Raw genomic sequence first — 18948 nt, 5'->3', positions numbered from 1 at the left:
TCTGTGGGTGCTTGAAACTTTTGAGGAGTACGATATATTGTCATCTAAATACATAAATATGACCAAAAAAAAATCTGGCTTTCCAGTCCATTTTCTGAGATTCTGCTCTTCACTGTTGGATATTTTGTAAGCCAGCAGTCACTGCAACCACTGGACTCCACAGTGGTTGCAGAAGTATTCAACTGCTTGGGCTTTGCATTTTGCATCACGACTCATAGAAAAGTAGAATAGATGAGGATTTTCTTTCAACACAATACTTCAATACTTCTGGACTGCATCTCTGATGTAGCGTCTGGCACAGTGTAGCTGAACAATTCATATGCAAGAAGTATTCAGTGACTTGGAAATGTTTATGTATCCATCCACTGACCTGTTTAAAGAAAACTGGAAATGAAACTGATTATTTACTTTTTTTGGTTGCAATTGCTTATGCAACCCATCATCTTGACTTTGATATTTTTACTTAATATATGTCAAGTGGCCAAGTGGTTAATGCGCTTGGTTTCAGTTCAGAAGGCTCTGGGTTCAAATCCTACCCCTGCCACATTTCTCCATGTAATCTGGAGTTGCGTCAGGAAGGGCATCAGGCGTAAAACGTGACAATTCAACATGCAGATCTACCATGGATTTGCTATGGCGGCCCCAAGTGCAAACAAGGGAGCAGCCAAAGGGACTTAATTTTACTTAATATATGTCAAGTTGTACAGATTTATTTTCAGTTTGTGTTAAAGGAGAGTAATTTTCAAAATTTTAATATAAAGAAGGCTGAATCACTTTTTGAGACTGAAATGGTATGAACAATTTAAAATGTGTAAAAACCCAAAGAGGCTAAATACTTTCACAAAGCACTGCACATCTAGAGTGTAAATTTCTTTCCTAGTATTGAAAGGGTTTTTTTTCTGTAATTGTTTATGTTAAGGTTGTGGGTTCAAATTTCTGTGTTATGAAGTAAAAAAGAAATGAGGTGCAACGTGGCTGACAGCATATGACATCATAACTATCCACGCATTTACTGACAAATACTGAACACAGGGAGATAATTGGGGGCCTGTTAAAGAAGCTCGTTTCATCATAAAGAAAAAAAAATAGTAATAATAATAATAATAACAAAAAAACATTTTGCACATGCCCAAATGTGCCGGTGCTGTTTTCATTTGAAACAATTACACAAATAAACTATGTACTCATTGCGCACTGTGCAAGACGGGGGCATGAAATGTGGGGTGACAATGGGGGGTTTCTGGAGGACTATGGTTAGGGTTAAGGAAAGGGAAACAATTACATTAGAAGACGGGGTTAAGGTTAGAAATGGTAAAAATAAAAAATAAAACGCGTCATGGAAATGTCACTCATTTTGTGATGGAAGCATTAAAAAAAAAAAAAAAGCATGAGACCAGGCTGACACAACCACGCTTGTTAGTAAGGATGACTGAGTCATGTGTTGAAAAAAGCCACCTAGCCACGATGTTAGTTAGATGCATCTGCGCCTCATATATGATTTGAACATTGATGAAATGAAAATGTTTCCTATCAAAAATAAATTCATCATGTGATGGCGCCTTTATAGCAATGTGTGTGCAGTCAGTAGCTCAGATGACATTCAGGAAACCGACTGTCACAGCACATTGCACTTTAATGTTGGAATGTGATGTACCTGGATGACATTTGGATGACTATCCAGAGAGCTGGCATGGCTCGGCTCAAGGTTGACTGGCACACTCCTGACCGATCAGCCAGCTCGCGCTGGAATGTCCCTGTTGCCAGGAACCCCAGTGTGGTCACCACCTGTATGGGCACAGACAGCTGGCTCCTCACCGTATTGTGCTCTGGGCCGGCTGCAGTTCTGCTCAGAAACAACAGCCTTCGTAATTGACTTATGAACTAATTATCGTCACTTGCAGGTAAATCCTTGCTTTCCCCGAATACACGCTCACCTCAGACTGCACCATTTGCAAGGTCCTCTAACAACACTAATGCAGGCACTGTTAGTGGCATTTTCTTCATGACTTTGCGCATGCTTTTATATCTACCCATATAACTGCAAACACGTGGGTGTGTTAATTGTTCATCAGTGTGTCTCTGATGTGCACATCACTCTGATGACTTCTTATTTTTAACACTTTTAACAGTTTCCCAGACACACGTTTTCACTGTGATTTCACTTTTGATACATCTGAACATTAATGTGGAGATGGCTGCACAGCACATTTTTGTGCATATGTATCCTTTGAACATTAGGCTCCTGGTGACCTTAAATTGACTGTAGGTGTGAATGAATTTGTCTGTCTATACGCAGACTGGCGTCCTGTCCAGGGTGTAGCCCGCCTCATGTCGTATGACTGCTGGGACAAGCTCCAGCCTCATGATCCTTGACTGAAGTAAGCAGATGTAAAAAAAATAAAATAAAATAAATGAGTTAATAATTATTACTATTAAACACGAAATGCCTGACTTGAAAATACTTCATAAAAATGTGGCCTGACAAAAATTACCATGATACAAATACTCGATGGCAGCATGAACAAAGGTACAAATTATGTTGCAGTGTTATTAATAATTCCCCTGTTACACATAGAGGAATTTGTTTTTAACAAAACAAGCACAATGGAAACAGTCAACTCTTTAAAAATATGCATGACGTGTATGATGAAAGATTTGTTGTTTTTTCAATTCCATCTGTGAGGAGGTGGTGGTGTCTTGACTGCTGATACAGCAAATTAACATCCAGGTTTCAAATGCGCAATATACAGACAGACAGTCTGGACCTGTAAAAGTTTCTTGATAAATCTCATTACGTGTGCAAACCTCACCTGTTCAACACCAATCAAGCACCTCTGAGAACACACCCCAAATTTTTGTCATGAAGGCAAACATTAAATGGACAATCTGTGCAATTTCACACATTTGGAAGACACAATACTCACTGTACAGTTAGCAAATCAGCATCTACTTTTTTTTTTGCATGTGTGAGCAATGGTGTTTTATACACTCAATCCTTTACTAAATCAGGTCCTAAATGACAAATAAAACATTTTTGACATAAACTGTAAATCAACAAAAATACTTTAGTGCACCTGAGGCTTCCATGAAATTTCTGTGCAACTTGAAAGTGATGAGAGGCTCATTCAGACTCCTTAAAAAGTCCTTGAGGAAGCCACACACCACATGGATGTCATCCACCTTATTGAGCATCAGTGGTAGTTTTCTCTGAAAATAGCGATCTTTGAGCAGCTTCACCAGGCGTTCATTTCCAGGGACTCTGTATAATCCTCTCTGCAAACAAGCACCACATTCACAACCATATTCAGGGCTTTAATGGTTTATAATGGATTCAAAGAAACATGGAGATTTACATCAGAATTATGAAATGGGGCAGCAATAACTCAGTTGGTAGATTGAACAGTCTTGTGACCGAAGGGTCGACAGTGTGAATCCGGCTCTCAACCAGTCAAAAATCTGAATGTTGTCGTTGTGTCCTTGGGCAAGACACTTAACCCACCCTGTGTATGAATTAGGTGGTGATCGGAGGGACTGTAGGCACACAATGGCAGCCACACATCCGTCAGTTTGCCCCAATGTGTGACTGTGCAAGTGAATGAATAATGCAAATTGTAAGGCGCACTAGGTGCCTTGAAAAACGCTCAATAAATCCAAGTCATTATTATTATAATTATTATGGTTTATACATGTATTACATACAGGGTGAACACAAAAACACTTGTCAATTTAAAGTAGCTATAATATCAAATCTTATTGGAATATGTTTATAAATATAAATACAGTGACTGCAGATGCAGTGCATCCGAAAAGTATTCACAACCCTTCACTTTTCCCACATTTTCTTATATTTCGGCCTTATTCCAAAATGGATGAAATTCATTATTTTCCTCAAAATTCTACACACAATACCCCATAATGACAATGTGAAAAAAGTGGGGTTTTTTGTTTTAGATTTTTACAAATTTATTAAAAACTAGTGCAGTGCCTGCAGGAAGTTTGTATTCCTATAGAAAACTGGGAGCTTAAGTAGATTTTTAATGGGTGGTCGTATGAGGCTGTGTCTGAAGGTGGGATGTACAAAGAAGTGTATTTACTCTTACTCTTACATAGTTTTAACAGACAAAGTGTACGTTTGTTAAGACATAACTGACACTGATATCACTGACATTCATCCAACATGGTCAGACATACACAGTACACAGAGTACATGAAGCACAAACATATGGATGTGAATACAGTAGTTACTGATAATGTGAGTCAGGGACATTTAGGTTTGCTGTGAAATAGGTGGAATTGATATAAGAGCCACATGTTAGCTGACGACTTACATTCTAACATCACTCACACACCTTCAACAGCTTACTCCAATTAAGGGTTGCCGGAGGCTGAATCTATACCAGCAGTCAGAGCATGAGGTGGGGTACACCCTGGACAGGACTCCAGTCTGTCGCAGGGTACATATAGACAAACAAACACATTTACACCTGCACGCACACCTATGGACAATTTAAAGTTTCCAATCCACATAACCTGCATGTCTGTGGAGGAAGCCTGAGCACCCGGAGGGAACCCACGCAAACACGGGGAGAACATGCAAACTCCACACAGAAAGGCCAGAGGTGGGAATCGAACCAATGACCTTCTTGCTGTGAGGCAACAGTGCTAACCATTAAACCACCATGCTGCCCTAACATTCTAACATTTGAGGTAGAAATAATATAAATTTTGATCCAATACAAACATTCAAAAGTCACTTGGCACAAATTAAAGATATTTGATCCACATGTGGAGTCGATAATAAGCACTTTTTATGTCATATGGGTCAATGTTTTGTTACATTATATTATCACTTGAATATTTTATATTGTTTTAAAAATCAGTTTTATTATCAATTATATGAAAATAAAAGGATTCCTATTAAAGAGATTACTGGAAGAGACTCAGACAAAATTAAACTGAACATTTAGAATATTTAAAACAGCAAATCCTCAGTACCCGACATCCTGAACACAGTTTATTTAAAAACTTGAACTCACAGCAAATAAGGTTTTATTCAAGTTATGTACTTACTGAAATTTTGTAGAAATTGTGGGGAATTCATCATTTTTAGCAAAAAAAAAAAAAAAAAAAAAAAAAAAAAAATCTATTTTAGCTAATGTCTCCTCAGTGTTGTCAAGTTAAGCCCTGGTCCCACCAAATAATGAAGGATGAATAATGAGCCACGCAGCATGTTTTTTGTTTTGCTTTGAGAGGATTTATTCAACTATCATGGGAGAATGGTGGCTCTGAGTGGCTCTTAGAGGCAGTATCTTCAGTTAATGAGGCTCATCTCTGGCTCATCTCGTGGCGCTAATTTCAAGAAGTTCAAAAATTAGCAACAACAGCGTGGGACAGTTTGTGTATGAGTTACTATGAGGACTAATGAGGATTATAGAGACGTGTGTGGTAAGGATGAGGCTGCTAAAAGCCCATTATTCGAGCACCTGGCAGCTACGCGGGCCCTTGAGAGACTATTTTTGGACAGGCTCAGCCCTCTTACGCACACAATTCCACCTGCTCTGTGTGCCAGACGCTGTATATAAAATAATTATTTTGTAGCGGATTAATCATTTTCTGTCAAACTTTGGATGTTGAAAACACCTCTAACCACGTCTGGAATCACAGAGGACTGTTTCATCTGGATGCTTTTTCCCCCCCTCTCTCCTGCTCCATGAGGAATATATTTTGGAACAACTTAAAGGTAACTAGTTTTAATGTTTTTATAGCTTGGTAAAACAGTTGCATGTTCATTCCTAGCTGTAAAAGTATGTTTATGATAGATTCAATATGTTGTTAATAGATCAGACTGATTGGCGCACTGACACAATGACTCGTGCACAAAACGAGCATTTAGGCACAACGCCAGCTCTCATAAGAGTGATTTTGCAGTCAATAACAGACAAACACAAAGTTAAAAGTTGGCTCACTGTGTCAAAGTGGCTGTGTGTTTAAAGCCGCGGAATAAATAACAGCAGTGAAGCCACAAGGTGCGCAGAGCTGTCCAGAAACACAGAACGGCAGCGCGCAAAAGAGCGATTTTGCAGACATAACACAAAGTTAAAAACTGGATCACGGTGAATGTAAGCCATGGAAGACAAAGAATTTTTTTTTTTGGAAGTGATCCACAGTTGCAGTAGTACACACACACACACACACTCAGTGCAGGGTCTTTTTTGGACTGCATTTAAAAAAATATGACATCTTGAACTGATGCTGTGAATAAGCTTTTTCACACTCTGGAAATAACCATGCGTGACCAGGTTGGTTCAAAGGTCGAGAGGTGTAAAAACGTAAACAGACGCTCGGTCAGTCAGTGACAGCGTCAGTCAAACAAATGTCTAAATCCATAATAAACATAATTTTACAAATGCTTGTAAGAAGGAGTGTGTTGTGTGGGCCGCTGAAGAGGAGGTACTGCTGGCCCACCGCCACCAGATGGTGCCCTGCTTGGAGTGCGGGCTCCAAGCACGAGAGGGCGTCAGAGCTGCTGGAGGTGACAGCTGTCATCACTCAACACCAGCTGTCACCCATCATCACCACTATAAAGACCGGACTGCAACTCCACCTCCTCGCCGAGAAATCGTCTACCATACAGGTAATTTTTCTCTGCTGAACAAAACACTGAGTAATAGTCTGAACTTCTTTTTGCAGCCGTTTTCCTGTGGTGTGCCTTATCTGTGGGATTGGCGTTTGGTGTGATCAGCGACGGCTTCGCTTCACACTCCAATCAGATAAGTGGTTAGACAGGAGCTGCACGAGTGTGTGATTGGAGGTGGAGGTTCTCCCTCCGTAACTGAACACAGACTGTGGGATTACTGAGTGTGCGGACTCACACTCATCCAGAACTGTTTCTGTTTTCTGCCAGCAGTACCGGGTCTGACTGCTGAAGACAGAGGCCACCTGGGGCGCAGGGCTTGGCGGCTCCGGTGTTCTTCAGGTCCGTTGGTGGTGAGGCTTGTGTGGGTTCCGGCTTCTCTCTCAACGGATGTCTCCTATCTTCGAGCCTGCCACACGTCACCTTTTGTTGGATTGATATAACACATATTTGTATCTGTCTGTATCACGTTGTGCACCTTCACAACATTAAATTGTTACTTTTTGGCTATTCCATTGTCCCTTCATTAACGCCCCCTGTTGTGGGTCCGTGTCACGACACTTCCCCAACAGAGTGAAAATGCAACTGTTTTACCAAGCCATTACAATATAAATATTATAAATAATACCTTTGAGATTATCCCAAATGCTTTCTCCATCCCAAGAAGCACACAAAAAAAGATGGTGGAGAAAATTCCTCTGTGCTTCCAGAATGATTAGAGATGGTTTTATCAGCCAATCTCTGAGAGCAAATGATTAATCCACTACAAAAGAATTATTTTATATAGCGCGGCATCCAGCGGGTCGCGTTGGCCTGGTGAATTGTGCGGCAGTATGCAGGTTAAATTTGTGGCAGTGCCATCGAGTCATGCTGCTCTTATCATCCAGCCAGCTGGACTCGTGTTCGGATGTTAGGTCGGGCAGCGCAATCTGTCGCCTTGCTTTGTTGAGATACAAATCAGTGCGTTTGATCCCACCTGTGTTCATTATTCATTGATCCAAATCACAGGCACATGCACCTATAAGCCTAATAAATGACACAGAACATGCAGGGAAATGGACCAGACCGTTACTTCATGAAAATTCAGTAAGGTATGCCTTCTATAATATATTCCAGGTCGAAGGTAGAACTATACTAGTGTATACTAAGGTATATCTAAATATCTAAAAAAGGAATAGAAAACTAGAATAGAGTAGAGCCACTTAGGTGCCTGGTCTTGAGAAACAGGGATTGTTCTCATGATTATTTATTGGAGACACCATTCAGCTGCCATTCATCAACCAGATCCATGATTAATTTAATTTTCTTCTTCATGAATAATTTATTTCACACACTCGGAAATACAAACGTAGTGCGCAAAATTTATAGAGGTCCACAAAGTGAAACCATGATCATCTGATTCTATGTTTATGAATAGACTCTGTCTGGGTCGGCAGTGGATCGAGTCGGCAAAACCTGAATTTTCAGTTCGTGTGGAGCATAAGCTTCAGTTTTTACACGTTTTCACCACGTTTTTACAAAACGTCTTTCAAGGAATCAATGCTCCAACGGGAAAAAGAATCAAAGTCTCTGTCATTCTCGCTGCCCACACAGTCAGTCATGATGCCTCAAGACTGCAGTTTACAACTCTTGCCCTTTGACCTCACGCATCAGACCCGAAAGAGAGTGAGACTGTGAAAAGGCTTATTGAAAACCCACACTTTAAAGGGACCAAGTGTGGGAGGGCTGGAGTTTTGGACCAAACCCATGCCTAAACGTGCATCAACGTCGCGTTATCATGGTGCTACAAAGATTATGTGTGGCTTGCCGAGGATCATGTGCAGCGACACAAGCCATTCGAGGACGGATGGGGCTCAAATGACAGGTCAGTCGTGGCTCACTAGAGGCACAAGCAAGGTACAGAGAGGCGCCTTAGTAGTGGATACGTGATGACTTAAAATGTGGGTCATTCTTCAAATAATCGCTGACACACACATGCGTGGCTCATTGTTCATGGCTTATTATTCGGTGGGACCGTGGCATTAAACTCAATCGCAAGGAAGACTGACAGCATGCCTTTCACAGTAAAAGTATTTGATGGGATGCTAACATTAAACATTTTATTGTGAAATGGTGGGAGCAACATAAACTATCTGATGTTGTTTAACTTTGCTACAAGTAACATCAGTGAGCCACAGTTGATATTATTTGCTTACAAACGTGAAAGAACACATTTAACTGACTGTTGTTCTCAAACATCATTCTCTTGCAGTGTGTGTTTTTTCTCACTTTACCCTGACATTGAAGTTGCAGCTCTTGGTCAGAGTTAGCTTACAATCGTGAGACATCACGAAGGGTGCCATCTTGGAAGTACTAATGTTACAATGTCAAAATAACGGTTTAATGTTAAAATAAAGGTTTTGAAAATGAATCCCCAAAATTTTCATGATAAAGGATGCACATCATTGTGCCATGCACAAGCCATATCCAAAAGCTGAGGTCGATCTGAGAAACAGAGAGATATGTGAGCCACATACCCACACACAGACAGACGTTTCTTATAAGGTCCCACAGTTGACAGTGCATGTCAGAGCACAAACCAAGCATGAAGTCAAAGGAATTGTAGACCTCAGAGATGGGACTGTCTCGAGGCACAAATCTGGGGAAGGGTACAGAAACATTTCTGCTGCTTTTAAGGTCCCAATGAACACAGTAGCCTCCATCATCTGTAAATAGAAGATGTTTGGATCCACCAGGACTACTCCTAGAGCTGGCCACTCGTCTAAAATGGAGCAATCGGGGGAGAAGGGCCTTAGTCAGGGAGGTGACCAAGAACCTCATGGTCACTCTGTCAGAGCTCCACCATTCCTCTGTGGAGAGAGGAGATCCTTCTAGAAGGACAACTGTCTCTGCAGCAACCCACCAAGGGCCTGTGGCCAGACAGAAGCCACTCCTTAGTAAAAGGCACATGGCAGCCTGCCTGTAGTTTGTTAAAAGACAGCTGAAGAACTCTCAGATCACGAGAGACAAAGATTGAACTCTTTGGTGTGAATGCCAGGTGTCATGTTTGGTGGAAACCAGGCACCATCTCTACAGTGAAGCATGGTGGTGGCAGCATCATGCTGTGGGGATGTTTTTTCAGCAACAGGAACTGGGAGACTAGTCAGGATTGAGGGAAAGATGAATGCAGCAATGTACAGAGACATCCTGGATGAAAACCTGCTCCAGAGTGCTCCTGACCTCAGACTGGGGCCAAGGTTCATCTTTCAGCAGGACAATGACCCTAAGTACACAGCCAAGATATCAAAGGAGTGGCTTCAGGACATGGCTTCTGAAAATGGCTCCCCATCCAACCTGATGGAGCTTGAGAGGTGCTGCAAAGAGGAATCGACAAAACTGTCCAAAGATAGGTGCACCAAGCTTGTGACATCATATTCAAGAAGACTTGAGGCTGTAATTGCTGCCAAAGTTGCATCAACAAAGTATTGAGCAAAGGCTGTGAATACTTACATGTGATTTCTTTTTTTTTAATACATTTGCAAAAATTTCAAAAATACTTTTTTCACGTTGTCATGATGGGGCTTTGTGTGTTGAATTTTGAGGGGGAAAAAAAATCAATTCACTCCACTTTGGAATCAGGCTGTAACATAAAAAGTGCTGTGAATACGTTCTGGAAGCACTGTACATTAACTCAAAAACTTTCTTTTCACATGCGCAGAATTTCTGTGCACCCCTCGATTGTGCTGGATATGCTGCAGAGAGTCTGATCTAGATTATCTCAGTATTTGCCCAGTAACAAGCACGGTGCACATCGAGTGTCTGTGATACCAACAGATACCACATGAAACTTTGAGATCATACAGCTGTAGCCACTAATGTGTATGAATGTCTCAATCCCACCCTACTGTGGGGTGTGTGTCTCTCTCTACATATGGAGACACACACACACACACACACACACACACACACACTGTAAAACCTCACATGAACAAGCCAAAACAACAGTTCCTGCCCCTTGTGGACATACAGACTTACCTCCTCCAGTCCTCGCTTCTCAATTTCTTTGACACATTCCACAATAAGATGTGGAATTCTAGGATCATTCAGAGGTGCAAAAGCCTCCAGTGAGTCCTGAGAAGGGACAGATTAAAAGAACACTGTAGGTGTCTGCTGGTAACAATGAGCTCTGGCTTCAAATGCAAACATTCCCCAACCAGTCCCAGCAGAAGACTGCCCCTCCCTGAGCCTGGTTCTGCTGGAGGTTTCTTCCTGTTAAAAGGGAGATTTTCCTTCCCACTGTAGCCAAGTGCTTGCTCACAGGGGGTCGTTTTGACCGTTGGGGTTTTACATAATTATTGTATGGCCTTGCCTTACAATATAAAGCGCCTTGGGGCAACTGTTTGTTGTGATTTGGCGCTATATAAAAAAATTGATTGATTGAATTGATTGATTTATAGAAAGTGATTTTCATGTCCAGAGGCAGAGGCTTATTCATAGACTCTGTATTGTGTTTCACAGGCACAGTTTTTATTAGTGTGGCATTGTTTTGTATGTTGCTTGGCCCTTTGTCACCAGTTGGATGTCCATTGTGATGGGATGGTTTACGATGTGGTCATAACCAATTTCTGGGTCTGCAATCATTTGTGGGAGGTTTTTGGATTCATGCCCGCTTTGACTGATGATCCTTGCATATTTGAGGTTGGGTGGGGCCACGGACCCTCATCAGCTACGTCACATAGAACAGCGCATGACATCATCGGCATGTCTGGTCATGCCATCTCCTGTTGGCTCGTATATGGTGAGGTCACGATAACACAGAATAATATGCTAAAATATCATGTTGTAAGACCTGACAATGTGGATGTCACCACTATAGATACTGACAGTGGTATACTTTTGCTGTGTTTTATACGCTATGCCTACCAGTTTCTGCCATTCACTGTCTGAGTAAAGTGCAACAACAACTCTTAAGTCTGATGTTAAATCTCAAATGTGGGAGTTTGTGCTTTTACCAACATTCAAGGATCGTTAATTAAAGAGACTCATGGAGTTCCGACAGGTTTAAAACAATCTAAAAATGTTTGATTCAAGATGTTTTTGTCCAGATTTTAATACTCAAAGAACAGATTTAAAAATTAAATGGTTTTACATTTTCATGTGTTTGACATTTGAAATATTATCCACAATAATATTTAATATTATTGTGAAATGTATTTGTTGTAACTGTTGTTCGTGTTCTTTCATTGATCTCATTCCAATTATGCCCAAGATTTTGTTAATAAATGCAGAATATGGTTTTGAGACTCGTGTGCTTCAACAACCAACACTGTTTGAAGCAGTTCAGTGCTGTTTGTTGTTATATGAAAGACTCTCAATGGCCCAATAAGGACCAACAGGTCCCAGAATAAGGCGAACACCTTGAAAGGGTCAACACGTATGATAATAAACCATATAAATATAAACATTTGATGTCATTTATGTTTTGTACATTAGTAATTCATTTTACACATAATTTTACATTATTTTTGTAATAAATTAATTTAAGCAACAAGAAATCTGAGGAGCCACTTGGGAGCCAAAAGAGCCGGTGTCGCTGACCGAACGGTCCCCTCTAAAAATCGGCCTGCTCTGCCTTCAATGCACATGCGTCACTTCGAAGTGTCAACGGCGGTTCACCAATTATCACCTCGTTTCTGCTTCAAACTGCACTCCAGTCATCATCTATCTCAGCGACAGATATCTGAAGCTTCTGTACAACAATCATTTCCACATAAATTCAGCATTATTTCATCATAAAAAAAAAAAGAAATAATGCTGAATTTATGTGGAAATGATTGTTGTACAAAAGCTTCAGTTATCTGTCGCTGAGCTAGACGATGACTACAGTGCAGTTTGAAGCAGAAACGAGGTGATAATCAGTGAATCGCTGCTGATGCTCAGAAAAACGACATGTGCAGTGAAGGCAGGGTGGACTGATTTTTAGGAGGGACTGTTTGGTTGGTGACACCGGCTCTTGTTAGTGAGCCGAGCCATAAGAACTGGCTCTCTTAAAAGAGCCGGAATCCCCGTCACTAGATGATCGAAACATGATGTGGACAAAGCAACATGCTCCCTATTTATGCCACAAAAGTAGCAGAAATGTTTTGGGGGGGATCATCCTATGAACCTGTTGCTATTTTTATGTAGATCTTTTTTATAGAACAAAACTCGAGGATTAAAAAAGGTTATTGGAGATTAACCGCAGTATTAAGATCATCACTGAAACTTGTCTTCCAGTGTGTTCAGGCAACAGTTCACCACATGTCTGCTTATTAACTGAATTAATTATGTGGCGATGTGTCAAAGCACTTACATTCCTGAAGTATAATGTTCAGTATGACATACCGGTGGAGCTCTCATTCCTTGTGTCACACCAGAGCAGCCATTCGCACATTTGTTCTGGCACTCTGGATGAACAACAACACGGCAGTTTCTGCATTTCATGACAACTTTCCCAAAGCGGATCCTCTTCCCACACTGGGAGCAGGTCTCTGGCCGGATCACCTAAACCAAACAGACATACATCGAAAATTTACCTACAGTACAGTAGCAATGTTTAAACAAAAGCCCACAGTAGCTCCATGGATAATACCGTTTTGGAAATGAAAATGTGCTTTGGTGGTTTTTCGGGTCTTGTAGAGGTGACCTCCATGTTTGCTTTAGGTTGCACCACAGTATTTCCACCAGATGGCCACACAGGCATTTGATCTGAAGGGCAAAAGACCTAATGTATTACAGGTAGTAACCTCCACCAAGACCAGTCAACACATGACAAACTTTTTTTGGGTATGTAGATCCACACAATGTCTGTAAATTGAAATTTGACATCGTATTGTTCAAAAGATTCAATCACAAACCAAAATGTCTCCATTTTGTAGCACTGATGATCAGAAACAGATCCTAGAATGTTAAATTGTTTTATTGATTGTATTATTGATAATCAATAATAAATTAATTTTTTTTTTTTAAATAAACAGGACAATTGCTCAAACAAGAATATATCACAGTAAAGTAATCTTAGGAGTACAAATTTAATCTCAGCCACACATTCAAATCCATGACTAAAACACTTTTGAAGATATTTTTCCAAGATAGTGGATAAATAACTACTGCCATGTTTTGCTGTATGGAGACAAAATATTTCTGAATATTGATGCAAGCTTTAATTAAGCATTTTGAAGGTGAGGAACTAAGAATTTTTAAATGAGCTTTTATTCAGCGTACCTCGTCTCCCCGTTGAACCAGAAGAGAACTCTGGTGTAACGGTGTTTTGATGTTGTTGGGGCTCCTGGCTGATCATCTCAGGTGTCATCAGCTTTACCACCATCTGAACCTCCTGAGGTTCACAGAAATTAAACTTTACAGTGAAACATATTCAAAGTAAAAGAAAAGAAAAAGTATTTCATAGAATCTGTTGTAAAAACAAAATTCTTGAGTCATGAGTCCAAAACCAAGTTTTCAGCATTAATGACACCACAAGTAAAGTTTAAAGTGGATATGACACCTAAAAAATTAGGTAAAACTGATATAAATATCAAAATATACATACAGTATAGTAAGTTGAAAGTGGTTTTAATTATTATCACTGAGAAATAAAGTTTGTACAGCTTCTCAAAAGTGTGTTTCTTGGAAAGCACGCTGGCAGCGTTCCATCGGCAGTCACGTGATGCCGTGATGTCACAACGTGTAGAATCCCGTCTTTGTCTGTTAGATTGACAACAGGAACAGATAGACCTCAGCATGGACAGTGACAAGATCAAGAACTTTTCTGACTCCTCTTCAAGTGTGGATTATTCTGACTCGGATCCTGAGGATGTCGCAGCAGTGATTCGACCCTAGGGATTGGAGCCATATCTTTTGGATGAACATTCAAACCAGGAGCATTCTGGCAGCGAAAATAATGCCGACGGAATTTATGGCGGAACCGAAGCAGAGGCAAGAGACGTGCCAATTCCGATGGATTATGAAAGGCTGCAGAATACGGAATGGTAAGGTAGGCTTTTTTTTTTTCTTCTTCTTTATTAGAAGACAAAGACAACATGACAACATAAAACAAAACAGGCATTAACGAGCACTGGCAACAATGGTAATATAAAGAAATAAATGCATGAGGATAATAACCATATAACATAAAACAATACAGACATGATACACGACGTATATATACGAGGGCTGTCAATAAAGTAACGGTCCTTTTTATTTTTTTCAAAAACTATATGGATTTCATTCATATGTTTTTACGTCAGACATGCTTGAACCCTCGTGCGCATGCGTGAGTTTTTCCACGCCTGTCGGTGACGTCATTCGCCTGTGAGCACTCCTTGTGGGAGGAGTCGTCCAGCCCCTCGTCGGAATTCCTTTGTCTGAGAAGTTGCTGAGAGACTGGCGCGTTGTTTGATCAAAATTTTTTCTAAACCTGTGAGACACATCGAAGTGGACACGGTTCGAAAAATTAAGCTGGTTTTCAGTGAAAATTTTAACGGCTGATGAGAGATTTTGAGGTGATACTGTCGCTTTAAGGACTTCCCACGGTGCGAGACGTCGCTCAGCGCTCTCAGGCGGCATCATCAGCCTGTTCAAGATGAAAACCTCCACATTTCAGGCTCTATTGATCCAGGACGTCGTGAGAGAACAGAGAAGTTTCAGAAGAAGTCGGTTTCAGCATTTTATCCGGATATTCCACTGTTAAAGGAGATTTTTTTAATGAAAGACGTGCGGACGGATCCGCGCGTCGGGACGCAGCCGACGCGGTGCGGCGGCACAGGAAAAACACCTCTGTGTTGATAACCATTTGTAAAATCCAGGCGGCTTTTGATGGCTTTCAGTGGAGTGAGTATATGAGAAATTGTTTAACAGGCAGGACATGTTCCAACTTGTCCTTAAGGCTTTCAACAGAGGTGTTTTTCCTGTGGCGGAGCGTCGCGGCGGCTGCGTCCCGACGCGCGGACCCGTCCGCACGTCTTTCATTAAAAAAATCTCCTTTAACAGTGGAATATCCGGATAAAATGCTGAAACCGACTTCTTCTGAAACTTCTCTGTTCTCTCACGACGTCCTGGATCAATAGAGCCTGAAATGTGGAGGTTTTCAGCTTGAACAGGCTGACGACGCCGCCTGAGAGCGCTGCGCGACGTCTCGCAAAGTGAAAAGTCCTTAAAGCGACAGAATCACCTCAAAATCTCTCATCAGCCGTTAAAATTTTCACTGAAAACCAGCTTAATTTTTCGAACCGTGTCCACTTCGATGTGTCTCACAGGTTTAGAAAAAATTTTGATCAAACAACGCGCCAGTCTCTCAGCAACTTCTCAGACAAAGGAATTCCGACGAGGGGCTGGACGACTCCTCCCACAAGGAGTGCTCACAGGCGAATGACGTCACCGACAGGCGTGGAAAAACTCACGCATGCGCACGAGAGTTCAAGCATGTCTGACGTAAAAACATATGAATGAAATCCATATAGTTTTTGAAAAAAATAAAAAGGACCGTAACTTTATTGACAGCCCTCGTACATATGCATACATACATACCCTCACACACACACACACACACACACACGTACATGTATACATATACACATACATACCCACATGCACACACGTCTACAAAACACATATCTGTGTATATTAATAGCAATAATCATAACAACATCAATCCATACCACAGCAACAACAACGATTAAACAACCTTTCAAAATAGTGTGACATTGATTATTGCGTTGTATCTGACCCATTCTTTTTGTAGGCTTTGATTTTTGTTGCTACTGTTTATAACACTCTAATTACAGCATTTTCGATTGTAGCGTCTGTTTACTGCCTTTATTATTGTTCCGGAGCTGCAATAGTGTAGCTACTACTTGCGGACCACCGTCATTACCTTCGGGTTTTTGCCATTTTCGAGTGCCAGGCAATGCATTCATCCATGTTTAGTTACGTTAATTTCAAGAAGAATAGGAAATAAACGGCGAACGTTTCGAAAAAGATCGCTGAAAACAGTGAACATGCTGCGGCCGTGCTTACTACGTATTGCACTGATATTTGTACAAGTTCCTTGACCATTTCAAGATTATTGTGAACATATTATTTGGGGTTGACATTTTATGTGTTCCTGTGAGCGGTGCGAGAACATGGAGACGGTAGAGGAAAGTGTCTGCTGTCGGGAGCAAATGCATGTGTGTGAGCGGAACGAGCGGCAGCCTGACATTTCGTGCATCGCACAACACCGCGGCGTTCTATCAATCTGCCTGGACTTGAAAAGTCTAAAACCTTTCGCCCTTGTGTTTGTGCAATATGCTGTGACACAATGGTCAGGCATATTGACAAACAAGACCCTGAAAGCTGTGTTTAATAAAAGTTTCTGCTGCTAAAAAAAAGTGTAAAGAACGGCCGCCAGGCGCGCAAGCCGATATGGTCTACAGTGAGGAAAATAAGTATTTGAACACGCTGCGATTTTGCAAGTTCTCCCACTTAGAAATCATGGAGGGGTCTGAAATGTTCATCTTAGGTGCATTTCCACTGTGAGAGACATAATCTAAAAAAAAAAAATTCCAGAAATCACAATGTATGATTTTTTAATAATTTATTTGTATGTTACTGCGGCAAATAGGTATTTGAACACCTATGAAAATCAATGTTAATATTTGGTACAGTAGCCTTTGTTTGCAATTACAGAGGTCAAACGTTTCCTGTAGTTCTTGACCAAGTTTTCACACACTGCAACAGGGATTTTGGTCCACTCCTCCATACAGATCTTCTCCAAATCTTTCAGGTTTGGAGTTTCAGCTCCCTCCAAAGATTTTCTATTAAGTTCAGGTCTGGAGACTGGCCAGGCCACTCCAGGACCTTGAAATGCTTCTTACGGAGTCCCTCCTTAGTTGCCCTGGCTGTGTGTTTGGGGTCATTGTCATGCTGGAAGACCCAGTCATGACCCATCTTCAATGCTCTTACTGAGGGAAGGGGTTGTTTGCCAAAATCTCACAATACATGACCCCATCCATCCTCCCTTCAATACGGTGCAGTCGCCCTGTCCCCTTTGCAGAAGAGCACCCCCAGAGTATGATGTTTCCACCCCCATGCTTCACGGTTGGGATGGTTTTCTTGGGGTTGTTCTCATCCTCTAAACATGATAAGTGGAGTTGATTCCAAAAAGCTCTATTTTGGTCTCATCTGACCACATGGCCTCCTCTGGATCATCCAGATGGTCACTGGTGAACTTCAAACGGGCCTTGACACGTGCTTGAGCAGGGGGACCTTGCTGTCCTGCAGGATTTTAAACCATGACAGCATCATGTGTTACTAACGTAATCTTTGTGACTGTGGTGCCAGCTGTCTTCAGGTCATTGACCAGGTCCTCCTGTGTAGTTCTGAGCTTTCTCAGAATCATCCTTACCCCACAAAGTGAGATCTTGCATGGAATCCCAGACCGAGGGAGATTGACAGTCATCTTGTGTTTCTTCCACTTTCTAATAAATAATCATAACAGTTGTTGTATTCTACAAAGCTGCTTGCCTGTTGTGCTGTAGTCCATTCCAGCCTTGTGCCGGTCTAGTTTTGTCCCTGGTGTCCTTAGACAGCTCTTTGGTCTTGGCTATGGTGGACAGGTTGGAGTGTGATTGATTGAGTGTGTGAACAGGTGTCTTTTATATAGGTAACAAGTTCAAACAGGTGCAATTACACTCAACAAAAATATAAACGCAACACTTTTGGTTTTGCTCCCACCCATTTTGTATGAGATGAACTCAAAGATCTAAAACTTTTTCCACATACACAATATCACCATTTCCCTCAAATATTGTTCAGAAACCAGTCTAAATCTGTGATAGTGAGCACTTCTCCTTTGTTGAGATAATCCATCCCACCTCACAGGTGTGCCATACCAAGATGCTGATTAGACACCATGATTAGTGCACAGGAGGGCCTTAGACTGCCCACAATAAAAGGCCACTCTGAAAGGTGCAGTTTTATCACACAGCACAATGCCACAGATGTCGCAAGATTTGAGGGAGCGTGCAATTGGCGTGCTGCATGGCATGCATGACAGCAGGAATGTCAACCAGAGCTGTTGCTCGTGTACTGAATGTTCATTTCTTTACCATAAGCTGTCTCCAAAGGCATTTCAGAGAATTTGGCAGTACATCCAAACAGCCTCACAACCGCAGACCACGTGTAAACACACCAGCCCAGGACCTCCATTTGTTCACCTCCAAGATCATCTGAGACCAGCCACTTGGACAGCTGCTGAAACAATCGGTTTGCATTACCAAAGAATTTCTGCACAAACTGTCAGAAACCATCTCAGGGAA

At 41.4% G+C, this 18948-nt stretch overlaps 1 protein-coding gene across 1 annotated transcript in view; it reads right to left on the bottom strand.

Annotated features, from left to right (window-relative positions):
• Positions 1 to 18948, bottom strand: part of LOC117509719 (rac GTPase-activating protein 1-like) — a 164536-nt gene that overhangs the window by 45852 nt on the left and 99736 nt on the right. The window contains exons 7-11 of the mRNA XM_034169437.1: positions 13877 to 13988; positions 13245 to 13360; positions 12998 to 13156; positions 10649 to 10744; positions 3075 to 3273 (exon numbers count right to left, since the gene is read on the bottom strand). Coding sequence (XP_034025328.1) covers positions 3075 to 3273; positions 10649 to 10744; positions 12998 to 13156; positions 13245 to 13360; positions 13877 to 13988 — 682 coding nt within the window. The remainder of the gene's footprint in view (positions 1 to 3074; positions 3274 to 10648; positions 10745 to 12997; positions 13157 to 13244; positions 13361 to 13876; positions 13989 to 18948) is intronic.

This window comes from Thalassophryne amazonica, chromosome 5 (genome assembly GCF_902500255.1).
Source record: "Thalassophryne amazonica chromosome 5, fThaAma1.1, whole genome shotgun sequence".
Taxonomy (NCBI): Eukaryota; Metazoa; Chordata; class Actinopteri; order Batrachoidiformes; family Batrachoididae; genus Thalassophryne; species Thalassophryne amazonica.
The sequence above is the reverse complement of the archived record's forward strand: the minus strand, read 5'-3'. Positions and strand labels throughout refer to the sequence as shown.